Here is a 22513-nt window from a genome sequence, read left to right on the forward strand (position 1 = left end):
TGCGCCGCGATTGCTTCCCATTCGAGGATAGTTGGGGACCGTTAGAACTGCACATTTGCCGCTGACGTTACCGTTGGCATGGCAACCTACTCGCGTTGGCAGAGCGAGAGGCGACTACGCGCTTAACTCTTCACTTGAGCATTTATTGCGTACATTAAGGGCAATTTAAAACATTAGAAAGCACTCTAAGTAGGTACAATATGCGAGTGACAATAATCTCGATATATACAGAAAATAAGTGAAGAGAATCTTTAGCTGCTTCACCTCAACAGCCACCACTGAATTAGTTTTCAAAATAAGTCTTCCTAACCCAAAGAAAAATAATTGGAAACATAGCTGTAGTTTCTATTAAAATCTATTAAACAAGGGAAACATTTTAGGTAATAAAAAACTGAGGTGGATGATGTTGTTCATTCAAGTTTTGGAAAATATAGAAATGTTGAGGTACTTTGAAGTTGAATAACCTTTTTAAAGGGTTTCATAACAATAAACAGCCCAATCATTTATTAAAAAACTTCAAAACTGTGGGCCCTTTGTGTAAAAGAACAAAACAATTAAATACTATTAAAAAATATTCTAAAATTAATTTTGTTTTCTTAAATCGCCGCCTGAAGTATCTTTTAAAAAAATAAGAAAGGCTATTTTAAGCAAGTAAAATTTACTTTCAAATAGTTTTGTGCTGTTATGGCATCAGTTCATTAACTTTCCTGAGAAGCAGCTAAGGATTCGTTACAGTTATTTACATGATTATTAAAAAATCTCTTCAAATATCAAAAGACCATCACTTAGAAGCTCTATTCCGTAGGACTAGGTTATTTTATACGTACAGCACTTTGTACCCTTTACTCTGGTTATTAACATTGAATGTTAAACATTAAATTGAAATTAACTTTCTATTGTCTACATATTAATACAAATTAATGGGGGAAAATTGTTGTTTCTGTCACATCATCGACAGGAACTAAACCCGGGCACCCTGGTATCGTCAAAGCCAACTCTACATAATTACCTATATTTATATATATATATACGAAAATGTTCGTGAAGAGGGTAATATTTTAATATTAAATATTAAACTGAAATTAATTTTCTATCCTCTACATATTACTCTATTAATCTTTCGTAGTTTAGGGGAGACCGGGGATAGTTGACTATAGGGGTAGGTAGACTAACTACCGAAAACTCTTCGACAGTGTATGAACTATGTCATCTGATCATAACCAAGCATTACATTTCGCGTCCCGCTCAGTTGTCTGAAGTGTCACATCGCGGTCGTGCGTTGTTTTCGAACACTGACATGTTTTTCATATTTCAATAATAATTTGATATATTGTATTTTTTGATCTGATGCCTACTCGTTTTATGTAAATCATTTTTCTATTAGTCCTAGCGTTTAATGAGGGCACATTTATCATATTTCATATCTTATTTTTCAAGTCAACGGCAGTGTTTAGGCTAGCCATNCCAACCAAAAACTACTGCGTAGAATTAATTGGAATTTTTCACACACAAGCCTTGCTATATGAGCTCTCAAAGCATATAAAAATTATACGGCTTAAATGTGAAGTTGGGTGCAAAAGAATACAATTAAATCCTCTGTTGGGAAAAAACGAAACGACTTTTCGAACAACCCTATACAAAAATGTAGACAAATCAGGTCAATGGTTTAGCCACAACAGTGGGAGGTTTAGGGGTTCAAACTCCCCCCTCCTTCATGATTAGTATTAAAAAAAAATGCCAAATGGTTTGATCACATTCCGTATTTACATGCTTGACTGAGCTAAAAAATGTTAATTATTGTAAAGGGACACAAAGTTATTGGCTATGTATTAAACAATTGCTGAGTTAATATTAAACGAATTAACAACTTCGAGAAAGAGGCAAATAATAAAATATAGAAATTATTTTTTCGGTTTCCAGTTTATGAGCAGAACGAAATTTGCTTACGTACTAATATATTAGTTATCTAAATTTATGTTGGTGTAATAATTGGGTTAACTGGTAAATAGTGAGTATATTAAAAATTGCAAAATTATTGTGTAATTTTGTTAATTTAATTGACATTACGAAATTTAGGAAATATCATAATCATATTCATGCCTCAATTAATTATAAATATTTAATTTCCTTTTTGCTTTCCGTTTTGTAGTTTAATATTAAGGGTTTTTGAAGGCAATTATTTTAAATTTATTTATACCAATTACGTAGTTCAAAGTATCTCTCACAAATTATAATCCTTAACGTCAATGCCGATACCTGAAACTCACGATGACTTAGATATATATTGATAATTGTGGTTATTAATTTCTTTAAATCATTTTCACAGCAAAAGTATTTTCCTTGTTACATTCTGTATGCCTATGGAAGAAAGAAAGTAAATCGCTTCATTTCTCAACTATTAACGAACTTGCGCTAATGAGGTAGTTTAATGAGTAGAATTCTTGGAAGGAAGAGTGAACCAGAACATGAGCTGTAATGAGTGCAGGAAGAAAATAAAAATTATTTAATAAGAGACCCATTTTTTCGTTTTCTATATAATTTTTCGTTCGTGTAGGAGGACGACCCTCAGTTCTCCTCCCAGCTTATCGTATACAGGGACATAGGAGAAGAAATGCTCCAGCATGCATTCGATGGTTATAATGTATGCATTTTCGCGTACGGACAGACTGGCGCGGGAAAATCATACACGATGATGGGTAAACAGGAGGAGGGTCAAGAGGGCATAATTCCCCAGATTTGCCAGGACCTCTTCAACAAGATTCGCCACGACGGTGGCGACGACGTCAAATATTCCGTCGAGGTCAGCTACATGGAGATATATTGCGAACGGGTCAGAGACCTTCTCAACCCCAAAAATAAGGGCAACCTGAGGGTTCGCGAACATCCTTTACTCGGTCCTTATGTCGAGGACTTGAGCAAATTGGCTGTTACTAGTTTTCAGGATATTCATGATTTGATAGACGAAGGGAACAAGGCGAGAACTGTAGCGGCCACTAATATGAACGAAACCAGTTCCAGGTCGCATGCAGTATTCACCATTTTCTTTACACAACAAAGGTGAGCGAGAATCTTATCGATCTTGTATGATAAGTAGGAATTTATGGAGTTTTTGGTTTCTATTACTATGTACTAATACTAGTAGTACTATCATTCCGAGAAAATATTTAAAAAAGTTTATAAATGATGTTGTTCATTCAAGTTTTGGAAAATATAGAAATGTTGAGGTACTTTGAAGTTGAATAACCTTTTTAAAGGGTTTCATAACAATAAACAGCCCAATCATTTATTAAAAAACTTCAAAACTGTGGGCCCTTTGTGTAAAAGAACAAAACAATTAAATACTATTAAAAAANTAAATATTTAATTTCCTTTTTGCTTTCCGTTTTGTAGTTTAATATTAAGGGTTTTTGAAGGCAATTATTTTAAATTTATTTATACCAATTACGTAGTTCAAAGTATCTCTCACAAATTATAATCCTTAACGTCAATGCCGATACCTGAAACTCACGATGACTTATGTGTCTAATATATCCTTTAACCCTTCCAGTAAAGCAGTAAAATATGATAATACTCTGGAGACTATTTTTATTAGAAGGAATAAAACTGGAAACTCAAAATCAAAATACTTTCTTTAAGTCTATTTTTAACAAATTATCATTAAATATACTGCATTTATTTTATCATATGTTATCAAAACAATTAATGCCTAAGATTTTAAGTTTAAATAGGATATTGTTGTCATGAAACTTATTACAGATATGATAGCACAACTAATCTATCGACAGAAAAGGTTTCAAAAATATCGTTAGTTGATTTAGCAGGAAGTGAAAGGGCGGATTCTACTGGGGCTAAAGGGACTCGGTTAAAGGAAGGCGCAAACATTAATAAAAGTCTTACCACCTTAGGAAAAGTCATATCTGCATTAGCAGAAATTGTGAGTAAAACTTCCGATATTAAAACCTACCGCTTTACCATAAAAGCAATAAAATAATAATATCTACTAATTCATGCTTTTCGTTTTTATTAATTAACTCTTATTAATTTGTGTTCTTTATGTCATTCTTGCCTTCGGAACAACAGTCGGTAAGTATATAAATAAAAAAGACGGCATTTTAAACAATTTAGTTGATACACCCGAGCCAGTTTAGGAAGGCGAAGAATGCCATTAATTATTTCACTAATAGAGATACAGTAAAAGTTCCTTATTCACGGTTTCCTTATTCGCGTTTTCATTATTCACGGGTGAAAAAATTGCAACCAAGTTCCTGTATTCGCGGCTAAAATTTCATTATTCGCGCATGCAATCGGTAAACAGAAAAAGATTAGGTGTCATTAATTAAGGGAATTGATCGCAATAGACCGCTCGTGCCTAGTGTGAATTTTTCTGAAAACAAGGATTTCTATTCTAAACATTTTGATTTAACGCTGCGAGATAAATATGTGATTTTTTGTATAGTATCAGACAAAGGTTCACACTAACTCGGTACGTGTTTTTGGTTTCAATAATATGGTCATTAAAAGCTTTTACAAGTGCTTAAAGTTGATGCTTCTTGTAGGACACGTATTTTCAATAGAAATTAACAAATTAAAAAATGGCCTTCGATAAGCCTTAGAACAAAGCTTTATCTATATTACTACAAAATTTCAAACCTCTGTTCCAAACATTAAACTCATGATATCTAGAACCGATAAGCATGTTTTTATTTTACGGCGCGTGTACTACTGAATCCCCTTAATGTATCGAGTATGTACGGTTAGTATAAAAAGCTTTTATAAAAAATGTAACCGAGTAGAAAAGGATTTATTTTTCAACGTATCAGCATCTTTTGAGTACTTTTGGCTCGTGTCGAGGCGACTTTTATAAAAGATACAACCGAGTGGACCAATTCAAAATTCAAAACAAGAAAAAATGACTAAATTCTTTAAACCCTTGTCTAAAAGTGATTATAACTATCAATTTTAATTGCGAATTTCTCAATAAATTGATTATATTCTACTACATATTGGTTTTATTTTGGAACCTTAGTACGTATCCCTTATGACTCCATACTAATTACCATTCCATATCCAGGGTTTTTGTATTCGCGGCATATTTATGGAACGTATACCCCGCGAATAAAGAGCTTTTACTGTATTTTACAACCGCATGTATCCAACATATTTTACAATATACATAGAAAGATTACGTAAAATAACTCTTCTCTAGTTCAATAATTTATTGTTGACTTCGCCTTCCGAAACTGACCCGAACGTTAAATTCTACCTACTGTTAAATTCTACCGCTGCGTTTTTGTAGGCGTCAAAGTCGAAAAAATCTAAGAAAGCAGATTTTATACCGTATAGAGATTCGGTTTTGACATGGCTCCTCCGGGAAAACTTGGGGGGTAATAGTAAAACTGCCATGATAGCAGCAATCTCGCCCGCTGACATAAATTATGACGAAACGTTGTCCACCTTAAGGTACATAATAAAATCAGTTAAACACATTGCTCTTATAATACGGACAACATTCGTTGTAGATATGCGGACAGGGCCAAACAGATTGTATGCAAGGCTGTTATCAATGAGGACGCTAATGCTAAATTAATTAGGGAGCTCAAAGAAGAGATCGCCAAGCTGCGTGAACTTCTTAAGAACGAGGGCATCGACGTTCATGAAGGTGAGAATATACATACATATATAATTTAAACAATAAGGGTATGCGGTGCATATATATGTATGTATGTATACAGAGATGTGCAAAGAGGTTTGTAAAAAGTGTTTAAACACTAAATGCAAACACTCTTTTAGATGAAAATTAAAAAATAGTTTTCCTTTTGTATTTTAAATGCTAAATGCAAAATACGTACTATAAAAATACTGTTACTGTTAGGTATTTGTTTAATTCTTAATTGGTATAATCTTTTAAATCATCATCATTATAAGGTCGTCAGTCCTAAGATTGGACATGCACCTCTCTCTTTCTTATCCTGAGCTAATCTTCGCATTTCCCTAAAACTAGAACAGTAATCTAATCTAGGTCTACTTTTACTTCCCTTTGCTTCTAATATGTCCCTGACTAACCCCTCATGCCTAAAGAGGTGTCCTACTAACCTATCTCGCTTATTTCTTATTGACTTCCATAAAGTCCTTTATTCTCCTATTATTTTTAACTTTCTCTATCCGCGGTATCCTCAACATTCGCGGGTAACGCCACATTTCAAACGCTTCTAACTTTTTTTTCCGCAGGGCCTACCGTCCATGTTTCGCACCCGTATAACACCGCGCTCCAGACGTACACCTTTAACAATCTTTTTAGAATCTCTAAATTAACCGTTCGCGAGCACAAAAGTGCCTTTATTTTGTTGTAATAATAATAATAATAATTCAGGATAGAAAGATTAGTAGAGAAATAAAACAAAGGATACAACAAACAATACTATTCTGCAGTGGTCCATGGATTTTCGCAGTTGAAAACGTTTTGTCATTCCTTATATTACTGGCACCTAGAATGGTGATTTGGTAGGTGCTGTAGGTCGATACCGATGGGCTGATGTCAATCACGACGTGTGGAATTGCGAAATTCCGTGGATCACGACAAGACAATCCGTAAAACTATATCGAATCCAAAATATTTTGGATTATTCATTTCCAAAGAGTTTTGATTTCTTTGCGGTCTTTTTAAGCTTCTATAGTCGAGACGATCAAAATTGGCAAAACCCGCAATAAATTATCTTTGAGAATGGATGTATCTTCTTTCTTTTATCCACTTGGGACAGCAGTCATTTACTGCCCTTGTTAAGTTAGGAAATGCTTCATGAGGAGTGCAGACAAAGTGAAAAGAGATAACCGAATAATAGTAAGAGATGCAGCGGTTAGAGGTTGCTTAGGTACGCAAAAGAATAGGGTTGTAACTGCCTGGTTGAAATTATTTCTTTAAAGAAGCGTTTTGCATTCCTAAATTCCTGAGCATGTTGAAATTTCTTTAAAGACCGATGCTGACAACATGTTCAAATTTTGCTTGAATGCATCAATTTTTGTTACACATCAATTGGTGTAATGTTATTCCTTTTTCTTCATTACTGACCGCTGCAATTCATACCTGGCATCTCTTTTCTGTGTTTAAGATATTCCCTACAACGTCTGTCGTGAGTAGAAATAGGCGTTCTGTTAGCAACCGCTCTAGTCTAGTTAGTAAGTTGAAAGGATAAAGTAAATGAGACAGTTTTGTTGCGGAAATTTTGAAAGTCCCCACTATAATACATTCGATGATCGTTATATGTATTTGACAAATAGAAAATTTTAAACAAAATAGAAAGTATTTTTCTCAAAAAAGTATTTAAATGCAAAATAGAAATGAGTATTTTATATTTGTATTTTAAATAAATCACATCTCTACTTACATAGGTATCTATATATGCACACATATGTTATTTTGCCTCGTTACTTGTATATTTTGTATATTTACGATTAGACGTTTGTAGTATTGTTTATTGTTATGCCTGTGTTAGAATAGCGATTTATCTTTATCTAAAATTTAGTTTACACATTCGGGGCATTTCCCTTTTGGCAATAACAATTTATAATGCGCTAATTAAATTATTCTTATGCGTTGTTCAAATTGGTAGTTTTGAAAATTTTTGTTTGAATAATTTGAAATTTTTATAATATGAAAAAAAAACTCAAAATAATACAATTTAATACTTACATTATGGGATTCCCCCAGGTGGAAACTCGTAATCATTACCTGTAAAAAAATAGATTAATACAATTTTTGCGTTCGATTTAAGTGCGACAAACACATGGTACACAATTGTTTATATTTTGAATGAGGATGAAATAAGGTGGTTAATTTCATGTTTATTACTTGTATTGCCGCTCTAGGCCCTGATGGTAAAGTAATTTATGAAAAGAAAGAAATTCCCAGTAAGTACCCCCCGCTTATTGACTGCTGCATCGTATTTTTATGATCTCCATGTATATATATCTAATCCGCGCAAATTGTAAATGTTTTTTAAATGCCTTGCATCTACGTTATGATAAAATAAGCGATTTTAGTCGAATTATTTTTTTCTTAGTTTTTGTTTTACATTTTCATATTGCACAAAGGAATATTACCTTAAAGAAAAAAAAACCAAATAATATTTCAGAATTATACACGAAAATTTACTATCGAAAAAATTGTTTTAAATATTCAATTCATCATGATAAGGTCGTCAGTCCTAAGACTGGTTGGATACGCACCTCCACTCCTTCCTATCATGAGCCAATCTTCGCATTTCCCTAAAACTAGAACATCCCACATCCTTAACTATTTACGAACTGTAATCAAATAAAGGTCACCTATACCCCTCCTAATTCCCCTGCCTCTAATTGGGAGAAGGTGTCCTACCAACCTATCTCGCCTATTTCTTATTGACCATAGAGTCCTCTGTTTTCCTATTCTTTCTAATACCTCTTCGTTTCTAACTTTCTCTATCCGCGGTAACCTCATCATTCGTCAGTAACACCACATTTCGAACGCTTCTAACCGAAGTACTTGAATTTAAATTTTTGTGGGGTGTTAGACACAACAATATCAATTTAATAATGTCAATTATAACAGAAAATAACACTTCCAATATCGAAGTCATAAATTTCTCTTTTTTCTTTTTATTGCTTTTTTTTATTGCGCTTCTGGTTTCTGCTTAATTTGAAAACAATTGCAATTGTATTAACGCCGATGCTTTATCCACACAAAACAAATCAAAAGTTTTTGTTAGCATAAATATTTTACATTGACATTATCACATGGTGTTTGGATAGATAATGGAGGAAGAATACACCACTAGATTTTTAATGGAATTCTAAGTAATATACATTTTTTTTTCTATACGAGGAGCAGTAAACAAATAATAATTAACAATTAGTTTTCTTTGTTATACTTCTAGATTTTTTTTAACTGATAACTGCTTAATAAGTACTATCTAGACCAAAAAATTAAAAATGAAAAGGATTCTTAGGATTGCACAAAGAATAAGGCGGTGTATTTTTGTAAAATTATCTCGGGCCAGCCTGTATTGGCACAATCATCAAGCTTTTAATAAGCAAAGCTTTAATTCCCAACGTAGTTGTTTAGTGTCTATTGATACCACAATTTGCAGGAATCCAAGAAATCAATAAGAACATTGACAGTAAACCGACTTCTGAAGGGCGTTCAAGAAACGCCTCGACGTCAATTGCTGAAGAAGCTGTAGATCAGCTACAAGCTAGCGAGAAGCTTATCGCAGGTACGATAGTCAATTACTCATATTTAAACCGTTTTGACATGTGTGTACCATTTAAATTCAGAGTTAAATGAGACTTGGGAAGAAAAACTCAAGAAAACTGAGGAGATCCGTGTACAAAGGGAAGCTGTCTTCGCAGAAATGGGCGTGGCCGTGAAAGAAGACGGCAACACCGTTGGTGTCTTCTCGCCGAAGAAAACCCCTCATTTGGTTAACCTTAACGAAGACCCGTTCATGTCCGAATGCCTAATCTACTACATCAAAGTGAGACCATCGATTAATTACATACAATGAAAAGTAGAACGTCGTCTACATCTGTTTTGTTACAGGACGGCATCACCAGAGTCGGTTCATCTGAAGCTAACATTCCTCAGGATATCCAATTGTCAGGACCTCACATAAAACCTGAACACTGTATGTTCGAAAATAAGGACGGAGTTATCACTCTAGTTCCTTGTGCTGGGGCAACAACATACGTCAATGGACGAGAAGTAAATCTAAAAAGACACAATTTTTGATCTATCGATTACATTGACTTGTCTTTTTGCTAGATGAAGGAGCCAACTGTGCTCAAAACCGGCTCAAGAGTAATTGTGGGCAAGAATCATGTATTCCGTTTCACACAACCCGAAGCCGCAAGACAACGTAGAGAAAAGAACAAAGACTTTACTAAAGAGGATGAAATGAACAGTAGTACGATTACAGTGGATGAGAACCAGGTCGACTGGAACTTTGCACAGATCGAACTGCTCGAAAAACAGGGTATAGATCTTAAGGTCGAAATGGAGAAACGTTTGATGAAAATGGAAGAAGATTTCAGGAAGGAAAAAGAAACGGCAGATCAACTCTTTGAAGAACAGAGAAAGGTTTGCTGGGAATTTTGACACGTATTGTTATAAAAGTATCTTTTTCTTTGCAGAGTTACGAAGCGAGAATAGATGCTTTGCAGAAGCAGGTTGAAGAACAAAGTATGACCATGTCCATGTACAGTTCATATACTCCGGAAGATTTTAACAACGAGGATGACATTTTTGGTAACTTTCTTTTAAAGCTTTTTGGCTAGCTTTCTGTGTGTCAGTAAAAGTCAGTGGGCTTTTATGTTGCATTTCGGCTTTGCTTTTGATTTGATCGCTTATTTCAGTGAATCCTCTATTTGACGCAGAGTGCAACTGGTCTGAACGAGATTTTGAGCTAGCGGCCATGGCATGGAGGAAGTGGAAGCACCATCAGTTCACTTCTTTACGCGATGACTTGTGGGGTAACGCTATCTTCCTAAAGGAAGCAAATGCCATCTCAGTAGAACTCAAGAAGAAGGTATATCATTGAGTTAGAATTAAAGTCGAATCTCTCAACATTTGTTTATGATCCTGATTTAGGTTCAGTTCCAATTCACTTTGCTCACTGACACTTTGTACTCACCCCTTCCACCTGATTTGCGCCCATCCGTGGAATGTGATCAAGATGGCGAATGTCCCATCGCCAAGACTATAGTGGGAGTCGAGGTTCAGGACATGAAGAATGGTGCGACCCATTATTGGAGTTTAGAAAAATTAAGGTAGACTTTTTCGTTGTCCCTTCGATATCATCTATTATCTTTTTCACTTTTCTTTTCTCTTTTTTGTGAAAACAGACAGAGGTTGGAATTAATGCGCCTGGTTTACAATGAAGAAATTTTCGAAATTCACGGTACCATTGATTTTGAAATAGAACGAAAATCAGCATTAGCTCATTGTTTTTCGTCATGTCCTCATTCAGTACAGCGTTTTTCAATTTCAGCACTCATACCATCAAGGTTGGTGCCATCATTACATCTTTGGCCACAACGTTCGCTTATACATATACTCAGTACTCACATAATAAAAAAAAAGGGTGGATAAATTAAAAGATCAGCAAACTTGGTCACTGACCAGATCGTGTTTCTTTTGATTAGTCCACAGTTAAGCTACACTTTCTACTTTGAACTCTTGCTCTTGTGCCTTTTGCGTGCATGTTTCTTGTCAGCTAGCAAGTCCTAAAACCGTATTATTGGGATCCGTCAAATGGGAGGAGCCTAAAAACATGGCGCCGATTAGGGAAAATTTATCGTAGTTCCTATAGTGTACCGTGCAATTTCCAAGTTTTTAAATTACGATAAAATGATAAGTATTGACACAATATGTGATTGGGCTGACACAAAGCCTCAGAAAGGAAATTTCGTTGAAGGTGAGCGTGTTTGTATAACAAATAACAAATCCGGAAGCTAGCCTTCAAATTCCGTCAAGTTTACTGCCTCCTTTTTACAAACTTCGGATTTAAATAGTGATTCACGTTATATAATTGGTGAGGTGATTCTGGGTGATTTAAGCAATATCATATCAATGACTTGTACGTGCAAAGCCTATTTAAGAGAACGTTACAAACACATTATTGCAACTTTGTTGTATTGCAGCAGGTAGGTTCTTAACCTCAAAATACTTGTATCGTATCATTAGAATTGTGTTAAATCAATTACACAGGAATAAATAATTTCTCACTTTATAATTTTAGTATGATTCTAGTTTTAAATATTAAGGTTATGGCTGATGGTAAATACTTGCTGAAATATAATCATGTGCATTAAAATGACGTGAACAAATTTTTATTCCGGAATTCACTTCTTTGATACCTACTGCTTTCATCCAAGCTTCTATTAGTTTACTTTTTTCTCTAATTTTCCGAATATATTTTTTACATATATAAAACGGTTAGTTTTTATTGGAAAGTAGTTAATGTAGGTGAAGAGTGAAGATCTATGTCTGAAGTGCTATTGCAGCTTTTCACTGAACATATTAACTTTTTATTTGATTTAACTTTAGAAGAAAACTTCGTCGACTCCATCATCAAAAAAATTTTTACTTTTTTAACGTGTTTTATTATTTTAATAAACAATTTTACAATTTGCGTGCACAGTTCCTATGTAAATTTTTCCCTCATTCGAGTTATAAATTTTGCCACCAGATGGTGTATGCCCATTTGACGGACCCCAACATTGGCAGTATCTTTGCCCAATACTTACACTTACGTACAACCAAATAGACACAATAGCTGAAATTAAATTAAACTTAATTTGTATATTCCATGTCCAGCGAATGTATAGTTTAGAGGCTATTGTGTTTAATTCATTTTAAAAGTGGAACTGTATTCTTACCTCCTGTATCTTTAGTTTGGCACCAACCTGTATCGGCTTGGGATGTTTTAAACATGGAAAGGGAATATTTTAGTGGTTTATATTTTTCATTTCAGACAAAGGTTAGAATTAATGAGGGAAATGTATCACAACGAGGCTGAATTATCTCCTACGTCTCCCGATTACAACGTTGAAAGTCTCACTGGGGGAGACCCATTTTATGATAGATTTCCCTGGTTCAGAATGGTCGGAAGGTCATTCGTTTATTTAAGTAATTTGTTATATCCGGTTACCCTAATCCATAAAGTTGCCATTGTTAATGAGAAGGGTGACGTTCGAGGTTATCTAAGGGTCGCAGTTCAGGCTGTTAATGAGGATGATAATGCTGATCAAGTTGGCGTTAGACAAAGTGTTCGAATTGCGTTTGAGTCGCCCAAAGGTAAGTTAAATCGTTTCGGAAGAATTGGAGATTTGGAACACGAGATTTTTACAGCTATTATTGACAAAAATATCCATAATCTCGACGATCGTATAATTGAAGGTCACTGTAATCTTGATCCGATTAAGATTGACGAGTTGATCGAATGTGACGCAGATTCTGGTAAAGGAGATAGCTCTGTAGCATCTGATTTTAAAGAGGAAGAAATTCCTGATCATCTTGGTGTTGGAAAAGAATTTACATTCAGGGTTACAGTTTTACAAGCTATTGGTATATCAGCAGAATACGCGGACGTGTTTTGTCAGTTCAAGTAAGACATTCGCTGAATAAAAATTACTAAAACTCATTACCTGCAACATTTTTTACAGCTTCCTACATCGTCATGATGAGGCGTTTTCAACAGAGCCAGTCAAGAATACTGGCAAAGGAACACCTCTTGGTTTTTATCATGTTCAAAACGTAAGTCTCATACGAAAACTTCAAATTCAGAATAATACCCACTTTATCCATTAGATTACCGTACCCGTTACAAAAACGTTCATTGAATACATCAAATCTCAGCCCGTCGTTTTCGAAGTTTTCGGTCATTATCAGCAACATCCTTTGCATAAAGATGCCAAGTTGGAGGGTACCGTCAGGCAGCCTCCCCGGAGAATGCAACCACCTTCCATTCCAATCTCTCAACCCGTTCGATCGAGCAAATTTGGAGCCCTACCGTCTCCGTGTACTGCTCATATACATGCTAAGGTTGATGTTCTGGTTTGGTTTGAAATATGTGAACTTGCTCCTAATGGAGAGTATGTTCCATCAGTAGTCGAACACAGTGACGAATTACCTTGCAGAGGTCTATTTTTACTCCATCAGGTATATTCTCACCTTTTCCTTGTATTTTTATCCTTATTCAACCTTTTCTTTTTCCTTTGTTACAGGGCATCCAACGTCGAATTAGGATCACAATCGTTCATGACGATTCAGCTGAGTTACGTTGGAGAGATGTGAGAGAACTAGTTGTTGGAAGAATACGAAATACTCCTGAATCTGATGAGGATGAAGACAACGACAATTCCGTATTGTCCTTGGGATTGTTCCCAGGGGAATATTTAGAAATACCTGGTGATAACAGGACGATGTTCAGGTTCGAAGCAGCCTGGGATAGTTCCTTGCACAATTCGCCTTTACTTAACAGGGTTACGTCACCTGGCGAGCAAATATTCATGACGATATCGGCATATTTGGAGGTATATTTTTGGGAACGAAACTTTACTTGGTAACCCATTGCCTTTTGCATTTTTTCAGCTCGAAAATTGTGGTAGACCAGCCATAATAACAAAAGATCTGAGTATGGTCATTTATGGGCGCGATGCTCGAATTGGACCTCGCTCTCTGAAACACTTGTTCTCTGGAAGTTACAGGAACGCAGAAGCAAATCGTTTAACCGGAGTGTACGAACTTCTATTAAGAAGAGCTAATGAAGCAGGTAGTCCAGGTAGATCCCTAGAATAGTATCCTTCTTTATTTTTAGGCTTTCCTCTATTACTCTTCTTCTTCTTCAGTTTTATGTATCTTTCAGAGTTTCGTTGAATGATTTATTTCTTCCCTGCTTTCAGTTGTTCTACAATGCATTTACTCCACTAGTAGAATGAAATACTAGTAGCAGACATTTATTCTCTTTCTTCGGGATACTTGTGGTTCTGCTTTGTTTTTTCATTTTTTCTTCAAATGGATTTTGTTTGTTACCAGGAGTTCAGCGTCGCCAGAGGAGAGTGCTGGACACCAGTTCGACTTATGTCAGAGGTGAAGAAAATTTGCACGGTTGGAGGCCACACGGTGATTCGCTTATCTTCGATCACCAATGGGAATTAGAAAAATTAACTCGTTTGGAAGAAGTTGAAAGAGTCAGGCACATTTTATTGTTGAGGGAGCGACTTGGACTGGACAAATACAACAATCAGATCAAGACGAAACAACCTGAATATACGAAGAGTGAAAAGGAGGTGTGCAATATGGTGGCCAAAACTGGAAACATCAATATTAGAGGTAAACAAAAGATACAGGGTTTGTCCGGAAAGTAATAGGACTGAGTCGATTTAAAAAAATTTATTGAGCCAGTAGTTACAATTCTTTAAAAACTTTCAAAGTAGGCTCCTTCTGCGTCGATGCAGTGCTGCCAGCGCGATTTCCAAGCATTGAAGGCGTCACGGAAGTCATTCTCCGGAATAGTCATAAGAGCCGCGGTGCATGCTGTTTGGATTCCCTCTGTCGTGTCAAAATGCTTGCCTTTCATCGGCCTTTTCAAGCGAGCAAACAAAAAAAAGATCGGGGGGGACCACATCTGGGCTGTAGGGCGGCTGCGGAAGCGTTGGGATGCCGGCCTTGGTCAGGTAGCTGTCCACAAGAAAAGCATTGTCGTGGTGCAACTTCCAGTCGGCTGCGATGTCTTGTCGGACCCGATTGACCCTTCCTTTGAGTCTCTTGAGTACTTCCACGTAAAACTTGGCGTTGACGGTTTGTTCAGGAGGAACAAAATTCATGGTGGACGATGCCTTTCATGTCAAAAAAGACAATGAGCAATCGTCTTCACTTTGGATTTGCTCATTCTTCCCTTTTTTGGGCGTGTGCCAGTCGGAAGTTTGCCTCTTTGTTTCGGGATCATACTCAAAGATCCAGGACTTTTCAGTGAGCACTTTTGGGACCATCTTCGCGCACACCTTGCGCATGTTCAAGATTTTGGTAAATTTAATATCTGGGAAATTAAACGAATACTTAGTCGACGGCTTGAGTTCAAAACTTCGCGCACACGAGTCATATTGTCGGTGTTTGTCGAAGTCGAAGGTCTTCCAGCACGGTCTTCATCGGCGACCTTCTCCCGGCCCTCTGAAAAGGCCAGGTGCCACCAAAACACACCACTTCTTGCTAAAGCAACATCTGCGTAAGCCTGCTTGATCATATCAAACGTCTCTGTCGCAGATTTACCGACTTTTACCCAGAAATTAATCGCGTACCTCTGCTCTAACCAACGCTGCATTTTTGGCTTGCACCACCCACAGAAACACGTCGCGCGAAAAAGCCTGTTCTGACTCTCCAGGTGCTCGGAGACAACTCACTAGCCGCTCGTTCGTTAGCTAGGAATGCCCTCTACCGAATCCAATCGGTGCGCGCACGCTCCGAAGTACAGTCGCGGCGGAAGGAAATCAGTCCTATTACTTTCCGGACAAACCCTGTAGTATGATGAACAATTGAGTGACCGGTCTAACTTGATGATGTTTTTTTTTCAGCCAATAACGACTCTACTGAGTACAGCGAACGGGAGAAGAATCTTCTTCTTAAGTGCATTCGTCTCATTCAAGGGAAAGTACGCGATTCGAATACGAAGGAAACGGAAATCACAAGTCCATCTGAAGATGTTACCGACATGAGCACTAGTTTGATGTCTAGCATGGTTTCTGGATGCTCAACCGAATTGTACTCACCCGAGAAAGTCGCTTTGCCAGGGGAGTGTGCACCTTTTCCAACTGCTCCCGCGTCACCTTCGTGTGGACTGAAGGATCCCGGTTTGGTTCTGTACGTTCCTGATATGGAAGAAATCCGAATCTCCCCGGTTATCGCCAGGAAAGGTTATTTGAATGTAATAGAAAACAAGTCTCATGGATGGAAAAAGCGATGGGTGGTAAGTAACCTGTATTTTTTAGCATAACTTAATCCACTAACGAACCCTCCCTGCACATTTTCGCCTAGTAAATTTTTATGTTATCAGCTAATACTTTATGATGTAAGTAAAACCTACATCGGTTAAAGAGAAAAAAAAATGAGGAGAACTTGCCCCAATTCTCTCTTAATCTTACATAACCACGTTAAATGTTTGCAATAATAGCTTTTTCATTCTTGGAGATGCTGCAAGCCCAATCAATATCTTCCAAACATTTCACATGGTTACAATCTAGGAATTCTACAACTTCCAAAAATAAGAACTGCGAAAACCTGCGCTTGTAAGATTGGTATGCCTGTTTTTAGATATATATTTTTAATTTCTTTCCAAAAGGAGATCCAAGGAGATGGTGAAATTTTTAAAGTACCCTTTAATTACTTCCGTTTTCCCTCTATTAAACCTTTTTCTCAATCCGATCTAATCTAAACTCTATTCTTGATTATCAATTCTCCGTATTGTCTAGGCTGTACGTCGGCCCTACGTTTTCATATTCCGAGATGAAAAGGATCCTGTAGAAAGGGCTCTTATTAACTTAGCCACAGCTCAAGTCGAATTATCCGAAGATCAGAATTCTCAAAACTACAATCCCAACACGTTCAGCGTAGTCAGCAAACACAAAAGCTACATGCTCCAGACGTTGAACGAAAAAGATGTTCACGACTGGCTCTACGCCATCAACCCGCTGTTAGCTGGACAAATACGTTCGAAATCGGCCAGACGTAATCCCAATAATGCCAATGATCAGAACCAAAACTTACAGACCGGCACCAACAGCATCAAGGTCCAAACTAAATGAGATATGATCAATATGGAGCCCGTACTCGTGTATTAGATGTTTTCAGATATATTTTTTGGGGAAAAGCTGCCCCTCTCTCTTTTTTATCCGTTGATGATGATAGTATTATTAATACTAATGATAATAAGATAATAACAACTACTTGATCTGATTGTCGATTGTACTTTTATGGCGGCTTTGACTATTCGATACTTTATCATTTACAGTTTAAAGAAAACATTGTAATATGATTTTTATTAGTGTTTATTACACAAATATGGACTCCATATTGATACACGATGAAAAATAAATAGGAAGGTGGATGAGCTTGTGGGAGTAGGTGCTTAATTTATTTTGGATTTCAATTAATCTTTAATTAAAATTAGGTTGATCTGGAGGTGTTAAAGGTTTCGGTTGATATAAGGGTGCAGTTGTCCAAAGTCTGTATCGTATAAGGTTGAATGGTAATTAAATTATCTTTTAAAAGGTGGCGTGGCTGACGGTGTTTGCTACTAACATTTTAAATAAATAAATAAGAAAAGTAATACGATTTAGTTTAGATTTGTTTTGCATGGTCCTAAATTGTTGTCAACACACCTGGGAGGCATTTAATGGCAAAACGGCCCTAGCAAATGTTTTGTCTTATGATACTAAGGCGCTTGTTGAAAATCACCGGCCGTTTGGACATAAAGATTGCACTATTGGAGTTGAGGTAGTGAAGAGTCTTCTTCAATGTTTCGGAAAATGATTTGGATGATGGTATTGAAGAGATAGGAGTGTTATTTTTTGCTTTATTGGCTGTTTTTACCATTTGTATGCTTTTGGTGACGTCTGCCCTCAAAAATGTGTAGAGAACGAGATGAATTCGCCAACGGTATTAGCAATACGGCGTTGGATTCAAGATTCTATCGATTGTGAGTGTTACCACTCGGTATCTTTCGCTGTATTTCTAAAAGTGGCGATGAACTGTCCATCTTGCTCTTCATATTTCCTTGTAGGTATAAAATTTTAAACATTTTTTTATTTCTGATTTGTGATATAAATAAAATAAATGAAAAGCGTCCAAAGTGGTAAAATATGCTAATCGAGCAAAGACACTTGACTCCAAAAAAGTCTATCCTCATAATCGGCCAGTTAGCCGGGCGATCGCGTCAAGTAAACATCCTAAGAATGTCCTAAGATCAAACACTCATGAGTAAATTATTTAGGGGGGAGGGGGGCTCGTTTTGACATGGAATGTCCCAACTATTAATTGAGTACTGTCTGCTTTGCTATTGACGTAAGAAATAAATCTCAAAGTAGGCGATATTGTAATTGTAGCGATTAAAGTTTAAGACTTACATAAGTTTACATCAATGTCCATCAATGAGTTAGTTGTTTATTCACCTTTTAAAAAATAATTCAATCGATATAATACATATACCCGTTTTCTTAAATGTATATAACGAAAGAAGATGGAACTAGTCAAAAAGTATTATTGGTAGTTGTATTTAGAAAATTTTCTCTTTTGTTTTCAACTTTATTATGACAATTTTGTATTTTTGTATTTTATTTATTGTAGGATTTTAGTGGAAGAAGCAAGCGTCGTTTCTATTTCAAGTATATTCGTGTTTGTTTATTCACTAAACGTCACCACAGCAGCTCTTAAAAATTCGCGACTTTTTGGCTGGAATTACTAAGTGTCTGTCATTAGAATAATGTTAAAAAAATCCTTCTCAGTGTGACATTTAACGAACAAAAAAAAAACATGCACTTTTGACAAATACGTCGTCTCCCTCTAGTTTCATTTTGATGCATCCCTACTTCCCTAAAAGTGTATTTGTATATATACAGCCCTTATTGTTCGTTATTTATTGTATGTCTAATTTTTATTCTATTATTTATTTATTTTAATTTTTGGTTATGATACGTCACTGTGATATTTTTTCTGTAAAAGAAGCATTGAAAAATTGCAAAATTAGGAATCTATACGAATAAATGCGTTAAAATTTTTTGGTATGTATTAAGTTTTTTTTCTCTACATTTATTGTCTAATTTGATCTTTCCCTTTCATCGACCAAGCATAAAAAAGTGTTGGATAAATCTAAATCATATAAGGATGTACACGACCTATATATTTTTTTATCTCGCGATTAATTGTTTCTGTTTAATTATATTATTTATATTTTGACACCTGTGCTACGCTTAGAGAATTGCTATAAATGTATAAAAATGTATTACTTACGTATTATTATAGTATTAGATAGATAGGTATATCTTTTAACAAAAAAGAAAAACTTTTCGAACCCCTTTCTGGCAGAAATCGTAGAAGAAAAAAAAAGATAATTGGAATACGGTTTTTGCCACTGTTTCTTTATTATTATATTGTATATGTTAATTATTGTGTATGCATTAAAAATTACCTAAAATTTCTTATTGTTATTTACTTTCCTTCATCTGTCATCATCACCGCAGGGTCGTCAGTCTAAAGACGCATTGAACTAGGGTTGTCATGGTTGGGATTTGGCGGGATTCTCCCGAATTTTTGTATGTCCTCCCGACTCCCGAATAAAATAAAAAATCTGATGAAAAACGATTTCGTTTTATAAAAAAGTAATTTTAAGTTTTGAGTATTCGTCAAGCGACCGCAGCGTGTTTACGTAGTGTTATTTGTTTGAAACATCCCTAATTTAAGTACAGCGAACGAGGTTCCTTCAACAAAGTTGTCACATAATATTAATAATATGAAATTTAAGGAAGAAAGGAGACTTTGTTCTCATGAAATGAGCTCTTAAATCTAGTAGAAAAATTGAACATTTCAAATGACATCAATAATGACGAATTTTGTATAATGATTATTGTTCTTTAAAAGAATCACAATTTAAATCACCTCCCAGAAGGGAAAATGAATTTGCCCAATGACAAAATATGGGCATATTTTATTAGCAGGTGCAATGAGTAAAAAAAATATGTGTTTGATTTGATAAAAGCAGAGTTAATGATTCGACTTAATTTTGAGGAAAATTGTTTGGATTTCGATCTGGCAACCCTACATTAGACACGCATCTCTACTAAATGTCTCTAACTAGCTCTCCAAATCTTAAGTGTCCTATAATACTACCTCTCATTTTCCTCACTGATTTCCATGACGCCTTTTGTTGTTCAACTTTTTCTAATACCTCCCCATTTCTAAAACCCTTACTGTCTACGCTATTATCATCGTCTGTCTTTAACACCATATCTCAAACACTTCTAACTTTTCCTTTTTCGTTCACGTTTCACACCCGTATACAGCCGTGCTCTAAACATACACTAGTAAAAGCTTAATGATCTTTTTTAAATTATAATCCTTTTTAAATAAATTTACATACTCTAGGCTGACTTCAAAACAAATATATTAACCAGAGGCGTACACAAAGAATGCTATAATTAAATGGGTCTTAAGGAATAAGTAAAGAACCTATTACATTCACAACTTAGTTCTTTTGAAATTTCGTCTCGCTATCTGATAAATGGATTAGAATTTGCAAATCCAATAAAGTTACTTTTACTTGTAGACAAAATTCATTAACTGTTTCTGTGTCTCTTCTGATAATTCAATATTCTATGTGCGCTCCTGGTATATACTTCTAAAAGATATTAATAGCATCAAAACAGCGCCGTTTAAATTCAAAGCGGTTAAAAAAACGAGAAGCATTTGGTCCTTCGAGCCGGATAATAACTGTCTAATGCAAATTAATATGACGTTTAACGAAATTCCTGAAAATTTAAACTCGCGGTTGCTACAAGCCACTAAAGAACAACTTACAACGACACCGGCATATCTATTAAAAGAAAAATATTAGTCAATTTTACGTAATTGGATTTTCTTTTACGGTATTCCGTATATTGGTTGTGGCTAAAAGCGAATGCTTTAATGCATAAATTTTTCTTTTTTGGATAGAATGGATAACAGAAACTACTTTGTGATGACATTTTTATGTATATCGACACTAATCATAAAATTTGAAGACGCCTCCACGATATTAACTGGTATTTCCAGACAATCTGTTTTAAGGTAAAGGTCAAGAAAAATGTTTACGCAGTGTTGGAGGTAGGCAAGCATATTATATGATGCATACATAGGTACCCTTGATCTCGTTTACTATGGTCATCTTAATACACGTACATGGACTCCGCACGTTTGTAATATCCGGATAGAGAATGCATGCACGATGAGTTATAAAACTGTATAAAAAATAATTTGTATTTTTTACATTAATAACAATCTCGTGTTGTTTATTTTATAAAATCAAAACAGAAGTTAATAAACAAGACTTTTATATGCTAATAATGGCTAATCTCTCATTAAAAAAATAAGATTTTTAAAATAAATGACGTGGATTACAAAACACGAATAAAAAAATACAAAATTAACTATTGTGTTAATTTATAATTTGTACACCTTGTTACTTTCAAATAATAGGTATTATGCAGATTAGAACGTGAAGAGCAGTTTTTTTTTAATTACAATACAAAGGAAATTCCAATATTATAATGGCAAATAAATTAATTTAGTCGGAACTTGATGATAGCAAAGATGACCCAAACAAATATGTTTGACTGCTACAATCGGAGGTCAAGATAGCTTCTCTACAAAAAAAATAAACTAAATCTGTGTCTCACAACACAAACAAATTTAATAATTTCTCATATTAAAAGAAGTATACAGGGGTTAATCAGAAAGTCCAAATTTTATTAGAAATAATTATTGGCTACTGAATAAATAAATAGAGATAATTTTGTTGACAATATCTACATTTTTCTGCTTAAGTTCATTCCTCAAGCTTTTTACCAAAAAAATACCCTAAAAGTTACAGTAAAATATGGACAAGAAACAGTTTTTATTTTGTTTTCGAAATTGTTAATTTTTGATACGTTTTTATAAAACTTTTTATCTGATTGAATTGTTTCAGATTTTTTAGCCTGAAATCTTCGAAGATGTGATGGTACAGTTAGGTAGAGGTACCCATGTAGTAATTTTACAAATTTTTCGAAATGAAAATCTTGTCTAGATATAGAGATGAGAGGGCATATTGTAAACGATCTCCAATTTTAACATATCAGAAAAAGACTTTAAGGATGTTTGGGAGGTACAATCGGAGACAAGAGTACATAAAATTAGAAATTCGTGATTAATTAGGTTTTGCAGCATATCATGAGGTAAATAAATACTATCTATACT

At 35.2% G+C, this 22513-nt stretch overlaps 1 protein-coding gene across 14 annotated transcripts in view; it reads left to right on the forward strand.

Moving 5' to 3' along the window:
* The window catches only part of LOC108741987 (kinesin-like protein unc-104), a 35216-nt gene extending 15915 nt beyond the window's left edge, over positions 1–19301 (forward strand). For 4 of the 14 annotated variants that reach the window (XM_025977833.1, XM_025977831.1, XM_025977832.1 and 1 more), the window contains exons 4-26: positions 2555–3057; positions 3757–3934; positions 4081–4083; positions 5297–5460; positions 5520–5659; positions 7864–7905; positions 9123–9248; positions 9310–9509; positions 9575–9736; positions 9797–10111; positions 10165–10279; positions 10387–10559; positions 10622–10800; positions 10876–11037; positions 12507–13139; positions 13198–13288; positions 13343–13693; positions 13759–14067; positions 14126–14315; positions 14570–14866; positions 16105–16496; positions 16999–17316; positions 18872–19301. In XM_025977833.1, coding sequence (XP_025833618.1) covers positions 2555–3057; positions 3757–3934; positions 4081–4083; positions 5297–5460; positions 5520–5659; positions 7864–7905; positions 9123–9248; positions 9310–9509; positions 9575–9736; positions 9797–10111; positions 10165–10279; positions 10387–10559; positions 10622–10800; positions 10876–11037; positions 12507–13139; positions 13198–13288; positions 13343–13693; positions 13759–14067; positions 14126–14315; positions 14570–14866; positions 16105–16496; positions 16999–17316; positions 18872–18958 — 5130 coding nt within the window. In that variant the 3' untranslated portion in view covers positions 18959–19301. The remainder of the gene's footprint in view (positions 1–2554; positions 3058–3756; positions 3935–4080; positions 4084–5296; positions 5461–5519; positions 5660–7863; positions 7906–9122; positions 9249–9309; positions 9510–9574; positions 9737–9796; positions 10112–10164; positions 10280–10386; positions 10560–10621; positions 10801–10875; positions 11038–12506; positions 13140–13197; positions 13289–13342; positions 13694–13758; positions 14068–14125; positions 14316–14569; positions 14867–16104; positions 16497–16998; positions 17317–18871) is intronic. The other 10 variants (XM_025977839.1, XM_025977837.1, XM_025977838.1 and 7 more) reach the window with 10 other exon arrangements.
* The last annotated feature ends 3212 nt before the right edge of the window (positions 19302–22513 follow it).

The sequence above is a fragment of the Agrilus planipennis genome, unplaced genomic scaffold, assembly GCF_000699045.2.
Source record: "Agrilus planipennis isolate EAB-ADULT unplaced genomic scaffold, Apla_2.0 scaffold327, whole genome shotgun sequence".
NCBI lineage: Eukaryota > Metazoa > Arthropoda > Insecta > Coleoptera > Buprestidae > Agrilus > Agrilus planipennis.